This window comes from Halichoerus grypus, chromosome 14 (assembly GCF_964656455.1).
Source record: "Halichoerus grypus chromosome 14, mHalGry1.hap1.1, whole genome shotgun sequence".
NCBI classification, from domain to species: domain Eukaryota; kingdom Metazoa; phylum Chordata; class Mammalia; order Carnivora; family Phocidae; genus Halichoerus; species Halichoerus grypus.
In genome coordinates, this window is record NC_135725.1 from 88704800 (window position 1) to 88719474 (window position 14675).

General features: G+C 60.1%; 2 protein-coding genes across 3 annotated transcripts in view; both read right to left on the bottom strand.

Annotated features, from left to right (window-relative positions):
- Positions 1-3548: 3548 nt before the first annotated feature.
- QRFP (pyroglutamylated RFamide peptide) lies at positions 3549-4706 on the bottom strand. Its single transcript, XM_036117070.2, has one exon. It carries the CDS (start codon positions 4704-4706, stop codon positions 4296-4298), a length of 411 nt encoding a protein of 136 aa, XP_035972963.2. The 3' UTR covers positions 3549-4295.
- Positions 4707-13286: 8580 nt separating this feature from the next.
- The window catches only part of FIBCD1 (fibrinogen C domain containing 1), a 32019-nt gene continuing 30630 nt past the window's right edge, over positions 13287-14675 (bottom strand). For both annotated transcript variants that reach the window (XM_078061900.1, XM_036117072.2), the window contains one exon: positions 13287-14471. In XM_078061900.1, coding sequence (XP_077918026.1) covers positions 14212-14471 — 260 coding nt within the window. In that variant the 3' untranslated portion in view covers positions 13287-14211. The remainder of the gene's footprint in view (positions 14472-14675) is intronic.

The window sequence follows — 14675 nt, forward strand, 5'->3', positions numbered from 1 at the left end:
GGATCTAGCCCCAGGAGAATGCACAGGGCTGCGCACAGCCGGTGTTCCGATCCTTGCGAGGCCTGCCCTCGAGGTCCTGAACCAGGGAGCGGGGTCAGGCCTGCCAGCAGGGCCAGCAGCTGCTGTCGTCATCGGAGCGAAGTACAAGCCGAAATGACAAAATGGGAAAGAGCAAGCACTGACAGCCAGCCTCGGACCGAAAACAGCCGAGAGGAGCAGCGCGTGGCGGTGTGCTTGCAGTGGAGACGGACGAACTGGGCGCCGCGCGGTATACACGAGTCAAACGTAACGTGGAGGAGCAGCAGCCAGCCAGCCAGTAGTGACGCCAGAAGCTTCCATCTACTGAAAGCAGCACAGCTGGTCTGTGGTTTGGTGTTAGAAGTCACGACGGAGGTTCACGCCTGGTTGGGGTGCGGGGGACCTGGGGGGGGGTGGTAATGGTCTGTTTCCTAGTCTGGGTCACACTGGCTGATGGGTGTGGCACTTGGGAACAGTTTATTGAACTGTACACTCAGAATTGGAGCACGTTCTCCACGTGTGTCAGATTTCAATGAGAGATTTTTTTTTTTTTTAAGATTTATTCATTTGAGACAGAGCGAGAGCATGAGCAGGGGGAGGGAGGGGCCGAGGGAGAGGGAGAAGCAAACTCCCCACTGAGCAGGGAGCCGGACACGGGACTCAATCCCAGGACCCTGAGATCATGACCTGAGCCAAAGGCAGACGCTTAACCAGCTGAGCCACCCAGGCGCCCCTCAGCGAGCATTTTCTTAAAATTACAGCTCAGCTCACACGTGTCAGCTATATGCTGCAGATGTGCTCTGTGTGACCACGTGAAACCCTCTCACTGTTTCTTTAATGAGGGAGGTGTCCCTGCCCTCATTTAACATGCGAGGAAGCTGAGGCTCAGAGATGTGAAGCAGCTTGCCCAGGGTCACACAGCACGTGCCCCTGTTCACCTCCTATGCCGGACTAACTTGATGGCAGTGCAGACGGCCCCAGCATGACCAGCAGGGCTCTGTGCTCCAGAGTCCGGCTCCTCCCCGTCATGGAGTAGAAGTCAAGAGTTACAGCTGGCCCAGCTTCTCTGGTGTCAGGGTGTGGGACAGGAGGCTTTCCCAAATTGCGTGTCCTGGGGAATCGATTTTTCAGTGTTCTCAGCACAGAAGGCATCGGGTGGGACAAGACGGACCGATCACGGCGTCTGTCCATGCCTGCCCTCACCCGACGGCTGCCCAGCTTCTCGGGCGGAGCCCCGGCTCCCTGCTCGGAGGGTGACGGCATCTTTTCTGAGTTGGGGTCTTCAGCGGACTCTGTCATGCAGTGTCTCCGGCCCGGGGACAAAGTGAGGGCAAGGTGGCGGCTGGTTTACCACAGCCGGTGCCTGATGGCTTGCTGCCCCATGAGCCTCTTTCTTTCTTACGTTTTTGTGAATGTTTCAAACATGGGAAAATATAAGCAAAAATATTCCCCAGTCAGTTTAATAGCTAAATGCTTTTAGATCTGCACCCCAAGATGAAGGCTTTTTTCATGTCTTGGAAAAACCCAGTGAGAGGATGCAGACAGCTCTCAGGCGCCTGGGCTGGAGACCGCATTGCCACGCCAGGTGGAGCAAACCCCGACTGCTCAGGGGAGCTTCATCTGTGCTTGCAAGGTCAGTGTTTTCCGAAGAGCCTCACCTTCACTAATCTGGAGAGTGATCTTCCCCACCAAGGAGGGTGTGGGGGTGGCGTGACAGGGCCCCAAACCTCGAGCAAGCCTCACTGGGGTGGGGCGAGCGTTAAAGAGATGTAGCCAGATACAGCGGGAGTGGATTTAACAGAGCAATGCCCTTAACAGTTTGATCGTTTGGATTTTCAGGGTTATTGAGCTCAAATGTACAAGCAACTGGAAAGAATAACTTTGTTGTTGATTGCTGTTGAATGATGAAAGCCTAATGACAGGATATCCACTCCTCTGAAGGCTCTCCCCTCCCCTCTTCTTTATCTCTGATTTCTCTGAGGTTCTTCTCCTCCTACGAAATTAAAAACCAGCCAGTATGTTCCCAAAGTGTGTGTAAACACATGCAGGAGTATCTCAGCCTTGGTGACCTCCAGGTTCTTGTAATTAGTGACCACGGAGGCATCTATTCTTTTATTCTAAGAATAGAAATTGGCAAGGGGGGCTCACCAGGGGACCTTGCTGCAGGGCGTCCCTCTGCCCTTGGCCTTTGCTGTGTCCTGTCTCACCTGGTCTTTCTACAAGCCCATTCTCTGGCTTCTCTGTGAATGAGCGAAGGGAGGAGTGATCCAGCGTGCTGCCCCCACCCCCTGCCCCCCACAAAGTAGAAACGAGCACCCATTGGGGTGAGAGCCTGGGCTGGGATCACACCTCCTTCACCCGGCCACCCTATGGTGTCTATTCTCAGAGCTAGAGCTGTCCTTTATGGACACGCTGGGACTCATTTTCTTGAGGTTTGCCCTCTGTGGCTTGAGGGTTGAGTGTTTGCCTCTTTTATCAATAGACGAGGACCCCAGGATGTGTTCCATCCCCGTCAGACTGCCCATTAGCAGGAGGCATCCTGGCTCATCCCTTCCCCAGACAGTGGTGGAGACCAAAGAGAGTATGACGTGCCTCCCAGACTCGATGTCGCTGTCTGGCCCCACTCCCGGTGGGGCCGTGTGCCCAGGCGTAGGGGAGAAGCAGTGAGGAGCTCCAGGAGAAGGCAGCTCACTTTAACATAAGGTGATGTTCTGATTCCTGTCTTCCTGGCCCATCCTACCACCCAATTTCCGCACTCCCAGTCAGCTTGGCTCTTTTGTGGCTCAGATCTGTCACCCCTTAATAAAGTGGCTTTCTGGCTGCCGGGGATTGAGAGCTGCTACTGGGGAAGGTAAGTCACTAATAGAATGGAAAACACTGTGAAATGCTCCGAGGTGCCAAGCTGGGCCCAACCCAGTGTGGTTCTAAAAGGCTAATAAAAATCCACCAATTAATTGTGACAGCTCAATGGAAAATTATTCAATTGTGAACAGGGCCAAGCAGCAGCTCGAAAGGAGGAGGGGAGATGTTGCCATAGTAACGTCAATCTAGGTTCTCATCCCAGCGGTCGAAGCCAGCCTGGGAGTAAGCAGCATCAGACTGCCGTATCTGACACGGGATGGGAAGCAGGACACGGCAGAGCAGCATTTGAAAGAGATGCTCTGCCTCGCCCCAGGCCTGCAGCCACTCCGGGCTGAGCGCTGGCCTCCCCTGGGGTGGAGAAGTTGTTTTCAGAATGCTCTTTGCTTTGAGAAAACCAGGGAAGGAGCAGCCAAGCACAGGAGGAAAATACACCCCGTCTTGTGTTTCCCTCTGCCTTCGACCACGGGTATTTTACCAACTGCCAATTAAGGGGCTGCTGGGACAGGTGTGGATACAGGCAACGTGATTTCCATCTCCCCCGAGTTAAGGCGCTGGCAGCTCAGGAAAACCGAACTCCTAGGGCACAGAGGACCTGCAGGCAAGAGGCAGGTGAGCTTTCCATTACGGTTTTGCAGTTACAACTTTTATTTCAAAGGATACACACAACACATTCATATTCTGGACATTTGAAAGGCAACCTTGCTCGAGCAAAAATGCATTCCTTCCTGTTCGTCTCCCACTAGACTCCTGGCTTGGCAAACACTGTACCACCGAGGACAGTTATCAGACGGGAATGGGCAGCCGGTTCCAAATGACATCTTGACACCACAGCGGGGTTTTCTTGCCAGAGGGATCTTGTGTTAATGGGCTGGAGAACAAGATTTTTTTTTTTTTTAAACTTTCAGAACCATCCTCTCTAGCCGGTGGGACGTGCTCCCTCAGAGTTGCACTTCGGATGCCAGCTACAGGCGTCCCTGTGGAGACTGTCAAAACTTTGATTACCCCACGGCCATCATCAGCCCACCTACCTTCAGCCTGAAGCCGACACAGCCAGCCCTGCCTGTCCATATTCATGGCCCAGCAGCGGCCACGGCTGCGGGCCGCTGGGCCAGGGGACTGCTCAGAGCCGGACGACGGGGAGGGAGGCTGGGACAGCTCTGTCCAACAGAGGAAAGGGCAGCGCTTTCTTCTTCCCCGGGATGCAGCTTGCTTTGGGCCACCTCCTTTTTGATACCATCCAGGTCTTTGTCTCGGCAAAGTTGGAAATCAAAAGCAAGCACCCGCCTAAGTGATCCTACTGCTAAGAATTCATTATAATAATGCCCGTGCCTTCTTCGTATCCTGGTCTTTCAGGCTCAAGGAGAAGACAGGAGCAGGAGTGGTAGCAGGGAGGGCCCACGGACACCCCGGCCCCCTCACCGCCGGCCGAAGCGGAAGCTGAAGCCACCTTTTTTCCTGCTATAACTGCTGAGCTCCTCGGCCAGGGTCCCTAACGGGCCGCTGGCCTTCTCACCATCCACGGGGAGGAAGCCAGTAGCCTCGCTGCCATCATCCTGCCTCCCGAACCGGAACCTGAAGCCAGCGCGCTGTCGGCCCGACGTCTGCAGCTCCTTGGCCATGACAAGCAGGCCGTGAGGTTGTGGGGCTCTCGGCCACCGCGAGGAGCCCCGGGGGAGGGGGACGCGGTGTCCCCCGGGCAGGTCGGCCCAGCTCATTCCGCCTCTGACACCTCGCACGGTGGCCATGGGCTCTTCTCTGTCCAACAGAGGAAAGCAGGCACCCAGTGGCAGGAGGAGGAGACACGACAGGGCGTGAGGGCCTGTCATCTGGCCCAGAGGAAAGAGAGGAAGAAGTTACCAGCTGCACGCGTGGGTTTGCACAACAACTTGTCAACAGTGCTTCCCAGGGCCTGGGCAGCCATCAAAGGCTGGTGGCTCCGCTGAGCCCAACTTGCAAGCAGCTTGAGGAAGTGTCACTATGCTGGGGGATCAGGCCTTTATTTTCTTAGGCCCAGGAGCTGATCGCACCAATCAGGCTGATTCTCCTCTCCTGCAGTCCCCTGCATCTGACGGCCTTGGCAGCTTAGCATTCACATCCCCCCACTGCCGGGACGGCTTACAGCCGTGCCCCGGCAGCCCCCAAGTGCTGTGCAAATTTGGGCTCGTTCTTTTTTTATTATAATTATTGACTTTTGGGCCATATCGTCTCAGAGCCATGGGGTAGAAAATTCATAGCATCAATCTCTCTTAGTTTTCAACTTGATAATAAATGGGTCTGGCGAAGCTGTGTCACTGGGACACTCTGCTCATGTCTCTTTAACATGGAAACGAGTTGCTCCCGGAAGCAAGAAACGGACTGGATGTTCCTGGCCTAACTCAGACCCCCACCTGGGGAGGAGCATGTGGACACGGCCGGGCTGTCAAGGGTCCCCACAGAACACCGTCTGTGTGCACGGCTGCATGTCCTCGTCACCAATACCCTTCATTTTAGGCCCTGTTCGTCCCAGGTCTTCCGGCAAGAAGACTGTCAGGAAGGCTAAGAGGTGGCACCTGGGCCACAGAGCTGGCAATGGAGGCCCTGAGATTCAGGATTCTAGCGTCCAGACAGCTTCTTGGCGTGCCAGGCCTGTGGGCAGTGCTCCCTGGCCCTGTCCGGGATGCTCCTCACAGCCCTCCCGCAGGGCGGTCCTAACCCCCTTCTACGGGGGGTGGGGGGCGTGCGCAAACAGGGGACTGGCCCAGGATCTCACAGCGTTACAAGTGACAGAGCTGGGATACAGGCCCAGGTCTAAGTGACTCGGAATCGCTACTCTACCCCACGGATGGCGGTCCGGGTGGATTGGAAACCGAAATAGAGCTTCCCAAAATGCCCCTGCTTCGGCAACAATGCTCCCGCTCAAAGGAAGCCTTTTGGTAATGACCTTCGTGAGTCGGAGCCGGCTGTACCTCTGAGTAGAACTGAGCCTAGAAGAAAGAGCTGGTTCTGGAGAAGAAGCATGGGCTCCCAGAGCTCTTCCCAAAGATGGCTCCCTTGAAGACATTTCAAAGTGAACTCAGCCAGAAGGCTTTAAAAAAAATCATAAAAGCGGCCCTCCTCCCTACCCAAATCCAGCCCTCCTAACTTCCATCATCTGATCGCCCGGGGCTGGAGCCAAGTCTGGCCTGCGTTGCAGAAGGCTCTCCATCAGCACCCGGGCAGAGTGGGGGGGGGCTTTCCACCTGGGGGCTAGGCCTCTGGGTCTCGAGAAAGGGTGCACTGATGCACAGAAGGAAGTGGCTCCTGTCCCCTTTTGGGGGGTCCTGGACCCCTTCAGGAACATGGTGGAAGCTCGAGACACTCGCCACCAAAAATTAGGCCCCAGCATTCAGGACGTGGCAGGGGAAGCACACGGTGGAGACGAGGGCTGAGCCCTCAAGGCCAGCTGCGGCCAATCTGGGCTGCAAGAGGAGCTGCTGGTCTCCACCTCCGGGGCCCGTGCAGCTCCTGACCTGGGAGAGGGCCTGAGGCAGCGGGGCTCCCGCTAGGGACGGAGCCGCTGTACTCACCGAGTCGCGCGGGCTTGCTCCCCGGGAAGGCTGCTGGGCAGGGCGCCTCTGGGGTCTTGTCTGGGAGGTGTGGATCCCGGGTTCTCCTGCTTTATATCGGCCCCCTGGGTGGACTGCCATTCTGCCCTCTGATTGCTGCACATTCCTGACCCTGGGATTCCATTGGGGACTCCGGTGGTGGTGGTGAAGGACGGGGCAGTGCTGACTGCGTTGATAAAAGACCCAGCACAAACAGGATGTGGTCTGATGAGCGGAGCAGAGGGGGCTGCCCTTTGCTCAGAGGCCCGCCTCATTTGGAGGAGAGCGGGCAGCATCATTAGCTATAAATCGCGGGCTCAGACCCTCAAGTCCCTTGGAAGAGGCGTGGATGGCACACCCACCCTTAGTCCTAGCGGTCTGCCTCACTGTCGGAGCGGGGGCCGGTGTCCGCCCCTCACCCACCCGTGCCGCCCCAGCACAGCCGCCCCGTGGGCTCAGGCAGCGAGACGCCCGTTGTGAAGCCGTGGCCTCTCCCTCCCTCCCTCCCGTCAGTGCGAAGTTGTGTGAGGGGCCGCCGTGGGCCGCCGTGGGCCGCCAGCTCGGGAGCCTCGCGAGGGGCTGAGCGGGGCAGCAGGAGGGAACGTGGACGGGGTTCGGAGCCCCTGGCCTGGCCGAGCCCCCCTCAAGCCCACGTCCCCTGCAGCACAGCCGATGCGCTCCTTAGAAGGGAAGCCTGGTGTTTCCCACCGCCGCAACCCCAGCGCCAGCCTGGGCGCCTGACACCCATTTGGGAAAGAAGGACACACATCTCAGGGTGCTCACCCCACGGTTACTCACTCGGCCTGCCCTGTGATCATAGAGCGACCCTGGGGTCTGCTCCAGGTGCGAGGATCTGCACGGCTGAGCCAAGATGAGGTGCCCGGTTGGGCCGAGTGCACTGCAGAGTATTCTCCCCGCTCGGGCCAAGGTGGGAGGCAGGCGCCCATCACGGGGGGGAAGCATCTATCTGGGTACCGGCGCTCTGGCCGATCCAGCAGCCTGCAGCCCCAGGGGCCCCCTGCCCCTGTCTCTCCTGTCCTCCCATCCCGCTGCCCGTGCCTGGGGACCCCGCACTGTATCTGAGGAGCACTTGTGGGGAGACCAGCCCAGCCAGGCCCCCAGCCTCTACTCCTCGCTTGGCCTAGATTTTCCCTCCACCGAGAGCGAGCAGGGCAGTGAGGGGAGCAGGTGCTGGGTGAGGCTGCAGCCGCCCTGTTGTCTGGGGCGAGCCGCTCAGGTGAGGCTGGGGACGAAGCACAGAGGCATTCCCCCGGTCTCGGGGGCCCTCACCCAGCTATCTCACCTTTGCCTGTGCAGTGCTAGGGGTATGGAGAGTCACCCCCCCCATTCACACAGGAATAGAGATGGCCTCATGGGCACTTCCTCTCCCCCGTAGACCCGAGAAGGGGGCTAGAAGACATCCCCCCTGCAGGGGGAGGGGAAGACTGAGGCTCAGAGGGTCAGAGCCCACGGCTACACCCTCTTCCAGCCCCATCTGCAGCAAGAAGCCTTGGTTCCCCTTGGTCTTGTCTAGAGAGAACGGGGTCAAGAAAAGGCAGTGTGGATTGGCTTTGGGCCTCTCTATGGGCAGGTGCAGGGAGAGGGTGCGCCCATGTGCGGACCAGAGCAGGTGCAGAGCCGGCTTCCGTCCCCTGGGGGGCTGGTGTGTGTGCGTGAGACACGGGAGGGGCAGGGTCGTTGTATCTCCCTCGCTAGTGCTGGTCGGTGCTGACGCTGGGTGCTGGGGGTTAATGATGGGGTGCAGCCTCAGTGGTCACTCTCATGCCTTGTCTGTGCCTCAGTTCCCTTGGGTGTCAAATGGGAGGTTCTGGTTCCCCAGCTGTGATCTGTGAAATTTCTCAGGGACAGCTGTGGAGAGTGGGGAGGGCAGGTGTGGGGTCAAACCCTGAGGGCCACCCCGGACCCCCCTGGAGAAAAGCTCCACTTGGCTGTTAGACACTCCAAGAAAAGGTTCTGCTGGTGAACTGACCCAGGTCCCGTTCAGGACTGGCGCCTGGAGCTCTGAGCAGAGGCCATAGAAAGTCCCGAGTGTTGGGGCCTGGGCTGGGGCTGGGGGCAAGGTTGGGGGCGAGTAGCCCACGGGTTCCTCAGCCCCGAGCCGTCCTGGGCCCTGCCAGGTGTCTTGTTGGGTTGTTTGTTTTTTAAGAGTTATTTATTTAGAGAGCGCGCGCGCGCGCGCGCACACACACACACACACACACACACAAGTGCGCAGGGGGGAGGGGCAGAGGGAGGGAGGAGAGAGAGAATCTTAAGCAGACAGCACACCCAGCACGGGGCTCGATCCCTCGACCCTGAGATCATGACCTGAGCCGAAGCCAAGAGTCTGACGCTCAACCGACTGAGCCACCCAGGTGCCCCCAAAGGGTTGTTTTTAAGTGCACTTCCTGGGCTCCCTCTAGGGAATGAGAAGTGGGAGAGGGGACAAGTCGGGGCCCCCAGAGCAGCGGACTGGCAGGCTCTGGGCTGTGGGAAGGTCAGGGATGGCTCAGGCTGTGCCAGGGAGGAGTAGGACCCGTTCAGGCTCAGCTTCCCACAACAGAGGCTTTCGCGGGGTGAGGGTAAATGGGGAAGGGGTTGCCTGGGGGGGTCCTGCTTTCTTACACCAACAGTGAGGTTCCCTGGGAAACTGCCCTAAACATCAGGGCCAAGTCCCAGGATGTCCAAGCAGACCAGCAGCCTGAGTTCTCGAGACACCACTGCCCTTGCTTCTCTGCGTGGGGCTGTGACTTTGCAAGGGTGGGACCTGTTGGGGTGACCCAGCTCGGCTGTGGGAAGCCCCCACCCCTGACTGGGCTCTCGGACCCCCCTCCCCTACCACCTTTTAGCCACACATGAGGACCCAGAACTGGGCTCCAGCTCTGCTCAGCCACACACCAGTGGTCTTGGGCAAGTCACTCTCTGAGCCTCCATTTCTCCACGTGCCTGGGGGCGGCAGGGGTGCCCACATCGCGGCGGGCTTTGTGAGCTGCTGGGTAAAACGTGGGTCTGGGGCAGGACCCACTCCATCAGTGTTGGCAACTCCTGGTGTTCAAGAGAGCCCAGATGGTGCCCTCTTCGTACGCATGGGCGTCCCAGGGTCTGTTCCCTGTCAGAGCTCCCGGTGGGGCCAGCTGGACGCCCCCCCCCCCCGCCCCCGCTATGGCAGCCTCTTCCTGTGCTGTAGGATGCGCTATGGCTAAAACACAAGCACCCTCGTCAGCTGTAAAAACCTGTGTGAGTTCACAGAATCTTTCCAATTGCTCCCATGAGCTGAGGCAGAGCATCGTCCTGCCGAGGGCCCCCCATGGGGAAGGTTTGGTGGCTGTAGGAAAGGGGCCAAGTTGGGCAAGGCCCCCACCTGGAGCAGGGGTGGCCCATGGTGGCCACGATCACCTCAGTGACTTCCCGTGGGCCCGATTCAGAGTTTTCAGACCCGGCAGGACTGCATGCCTATTGGCCAGGGACACTGTGGAGGGGCGTAGCGCTCTGTGAACCTTCTGGAAGCATCCAGCCGCCGGGGCAGAGACCTCTGTCTTCCGCATGGCTGGGTGCACAGACGCCCTCCAGCTGCCCCCCAGGTGGGCCCAAGGCGGGGCTCTGGCACACCCACTCCCCGCCGGCCCCACACCGGGTCTCTGACGTGGGCCCTCGAGAAATGCTGGGCTCCATGAAATAAGCTCAGGGGGTTGTTTTGTCGTCAAGCTTCACGCTGGCTTTATGAATAGCCATCAGGGACTTGTTTTTAATAAAGTCTCAGCTACTCAGGACTCCAGCCCCAGGAAAAATCCACAGGGCCAGCTGGTCGCCCTGGAGCCCTGGGAGGGGGACACAGGTTCATCCCCCGAAGCCCAGCCTCAGGAGGATCTCCCCCACTGGGTGCAGCTCGTGGCGGGGCCAGGCCTCACCTCCTCACCTCCGCCGGCCGCGGCGGCCCAGCTGCTGGCTGGGTGTGCACCTGCTTCTGCTAAAGGATCTGGTGCAGCCTCCGGGGGGCACTGAGTTATCCGGGAAACATTGTTTCTTCAATAGAAATAAAGACTGGAATGGCGAGGAAGTCTGGGGAGTTTGTGCAGGAGACAGTCTTGGAACGCCCCGTGGTCTGATGTGGGGTACCAAGCGAGGTTAGAGGCGGAGGCCCCAGCTGGGTCACCACAGGATTTTATTAACAGGAACACACCTGACGCCAAGTGTACTCAGCCCAGACCAGCTTCTGTCCCGAACCGTGCTGGCCCTCCAGCAACTCCGCGCACCCCCAGCCGGCCTCGTGTGGACGGTCAGGCTCGCCTATCGGCACAGCCCAAGGCTGCCCCCCACCCGCTCCGTCTCCATGCAGTCCCACCACGGCCAACCTCAGCCATCTGGGTTTGCGGAGTCCCACCAGCCGCTTGGCCCACTCGGGGTTTGGGGACGGCTCTCTCCCTGCAAGCAGGTGAAGACACTGAGGCCCTGGGGAGGCCCGGCCACTGGGACCAAAGCCTCGCGTCCTTTGTTCGAGGTTGAGCTCATCTGCAGGCATGTTGCTCCCCCAGCTGCACAGGACAGGGATGTGCGGCTGACTACAGGCCTAGCTCAGGCCCCCTGGTCCCCCCCTGCCCGGCCACCGTCTGCAGACGCAGCATCCCTCCCTGCCTCCTCTTCTGGTGTCGCGGAAGCCTGGCAATTCCTGTTGACTAATCCACCGAATCCTGGGTGACAGGGCCCTGGCCCCAGCCAGGCTGGTCAGAGGTCTGTGTGAAGGAGGATGGCCGACGGTGGGAGCAGGGGGACAAGGAAGAGGCGGGCCTGCGATATTGCTTCTGCCCCAAGACAAACATTTATCAAACCAATTTACATGCGGCTGCAGGGGGAAAATGCAATTTGGGAACTGCTCACAGCACTGTCCTTATCTCCCGGAGGCCCGTGCTGAGGCCATCAGGGTGGAAGCCCAGGAACCATCCATCCTCTGGACGCAGTGCACTCAGGCGGCCCAGGGTGGCCTCTGGTTTAACTCAGAGATGTGTCCTGTTTGGGGGCCACAGAACGAGTGAGGCCACTGGCTGGTTCCACAGAACCTACCTGTGCTGGTGGAAAGGAACCTTCAGAAGCTTGTGGGGCCACATGCACTGCCCCAATGTCCCCGCGTGCTTGGCTCGCTCTCCTCATCAAAGGAAGAAGGAAAGGGATGGGGGGGGTCGGTCAGTTCACATGTGATTAGTGGGACCACAGGCCCCCACCGCCAAACCATCAACTCAGGCCCCTTGAGACAGAGTTTGGGTGCGGTGAGCCTGGGTCCTGGGTAACAGTTTGCACACATCCGTCACCCATCAGATCTTGGTGCAGCTAGCACCCTCTTCTTCCTGTGGTCACTGCCGCTCATGTGACGGCCATTCGTATGGACATCACAGCGGAGGCTCCTAGAGGCCAGGGCCAGAGCCTGCCTTGCTCACCATAGACCCCCGGCTCAGAGCAGGTGTGCGGGGCTATCTGTGCCCTTTAGGAAGTGGGGTGCACTGGCCTTGGCTGTCCCCACCAGACAGCTCTGTGCCCCTTCAGCCAGCATTGGATCCGGCCCATGTCCCATGGTGGTGCCAGTCCTGGGCCGGGCGTGGGGCTGGTGCTTTCGGCTAGGAAGGAGTGGGTGTCTCAGGTCAGCTGGACGCTCCCGAAAGCTGCCCTCGGCTGTCTGTCCCCCGCCCCCCCCGGGCCGTGGCACGTCTGTTCTGCAGCCAAGCCCTGGCAGGAGCGCCCCTGAGCTTCCTGGCGCACACGCACATCTGTGAATCCATTTACATCACACTCACCAGGAGTTTGTTTGATGACAGATCAGAAAACGCCTGACACTTTCCAAATAGCGGCTGGCACCACGAGGCTGGCAGCAGAAGCCGGCTCTAGCCTGGGGCTGGTGGGGGAGAAGGGGGCTCCCTGGGATGAGGACTTGGGGTCCCACCCGGCCTCTGTGCTGGGGCTGGGAGCCCCAGCAGCTTGGGTGGACTGGTTCCTCTTCTAGAAGATGGAGAAGGGGGCTGGCTGGGGGTGGGGGGGCTTCCCTTCAAGTCATGAGGAGCCCCCCCACAGCTCCCCCACACCGCCGCGACCCCCCCCCCGCAGCTGGGCTGCCCCCCAGCACGGGTCACACTGGGCTGCGCTGCCTGTCTCTTGGCCATGTCTGCTTTAGGTCTGGTGCCAACAGGGCAGGGACTCGGTGCTGTCCGGCACCCGGGCAGGCCTTGGCCCACAGCAGATGTCCAGCGAGACTCGGCTGAATGCCATGACCAGGTGCAGCTACAGGGGACGGGCCAGCTTGCACAGAGAGTCGGCCACACTCGGAGCCCTCCTGCTGCCCCCAGCCGGCCCTGACTCACCATTACTGCAGCACAGTCTGGTGGGAGGGGAAGGGAGAGCTGAAGCCCACGCTCCCCTATTTGCCTGTGTTCACCTGCCTTCCGGGGTCCTACAAGGCAACACCCCCTCCCTCCCTCCTGCCTGAGGGAGGCCACTGGTGCGGCCCACCCCTGGGAAGCCAGCCTCCCAGAACCTCTCAAAGGCCCCCATCACATCCCCACAGGTAGGAACTTAGGGAAACAGCCCCGAGCTTGGTTCCGACGGCAAGGGCGTCAGGGTCCCAGCACTATCCACCAGAGGGGTTAGGGCCGCTTTTCTTGGCTGCTGACCTCGGGAACCTGCAGTTCTTGTTGGGGGGTAGAATGATAAGACGTCGGGCACTGGGAGGATTCGATGACAGATTGTTTCCAGTGTCTGGTGGTGCCTCAGTCCCCCCATTTGCCCAGTGAGCCCCTCCTTTCCCCCTGACCCGAGGTGGCAGCAGCCACATTCACCAGCAGGGGGCGGCCTCCCCACTGAGACAGCAGTCTGAGCTGACCAGGGAAATAGCCCCGGGACCCCTCCTGGTCCAGCCTCTACCCTGCAGGCCTGATGCCAGGAGGCCCTAAGGCCCTGGAGTCCCTGGGAATTGAGGAATGTGGGGATGGTGGTTCAAGCCCCATGGCAGCCCAGAAAATACAGGGGTCCTCACTGACCAGGCCCGGAGGGAGCAGGACCTGCCCCAGCCTCCCACATAAAGAGGACAGGGTATGGTGGGGCTCCAGCTGCCCCAGGAAGGCGGGATGCTGGGCACAGCAGCCGAAGGGACTGACGACCTCCCAGGCCTGCAGGAACACGGGGTGGATGGGGGTCGGGGGGAGCTCCAGGGAACTGGCCCTGGCCACCCTGGGCTAGGAGTCCCCCCAGACAGCTGCGCCCCAGCCTGGCCTGTGGGAATGGGGGATATGGCTGTCCAGCCCCGGCCGCAGGCGGCCCTCTGCACCACCACCACCCACGGTCCTTAGGGGAGAGGTAGGATCCCCAGGCACCATGGAAGTGAAGGAGGGGGGCCAGGAGGGCCAGAGGAGGCTGGCCTCAGACCCGACTCAGAAAGATCCAAACAGTCCCTCTGTCTGCTAAAAGGGCTGCAGGAGTGCCGCCTGCCCCTACTCTGTGCCCCCCAAGCACCAGGTGTTTGGACTGGCAAAGTAGAGGGGCCGCCGGGGTGCCGGCCAAGGGAAGTCAAGACACTTAGCCCAGGAGCCAAAGTCTGGGCAGGTAGAATTTGGGGTTGTCCAATGTGCCCTGCCCCCCATCAGCAGAGGTAAACTGGGGCGTGGGGACAGCACGAAGGTGATGTGCAGCCCACCCCAATGCGAGAGCAGGTCAGAGGAGATGCAGGGTGGGGTCGGGCTGGGGATGGGGGAGGTGATGGGGTGGGGGGGTGGGCGGACAGCGCGCCCATCTAGCGGTCCTCACGGACCGGCCGGATCTTCATCTCCGAGAACTTGAGCGAGTACTGCCAGCCCGTCCAGGAGGACCATTCGATGCCGTCGGCGTAGGACGCGTGCGCGCCGCGCAGGTACTGGCCGTTGAGGTTGGACGTGTGGCAGTTGCGGTACCACCAGGCGCCGCGGTAGAAGGCGGCGCAGTTGTTCTCCGAGTGGTCGCTGTCGCGGTCCTTGGTGGTGAACCTCATCCCGCTGTGCTTCAGGAGGGAGTCCCCTGCACAGGTGTGCGCACACACAGGGCGTGCCATGGGGACTCCCCCGGACACGCGTGCACACACACGGATACAGCGCCCCCTATGCACACATGGTGCTCGCACATCTGCTCCCACACACCCACGGTGTCTGCAGCTCGCATGCCCCCACGGGGCCACCTTGGGGGTCCCCGGGCTGTCCCTGGGTCCTGGTGGTCTCTGTCCCT

Coding starts and splice junctions, on each gene's coding strand:
- QRFP (XM_036117070.2), bottom strand. CDS start 4,706: ATGACAGGCCCTCACGCCCTGTCGTGTCTCCTCCTCCTGCCACTGGGT.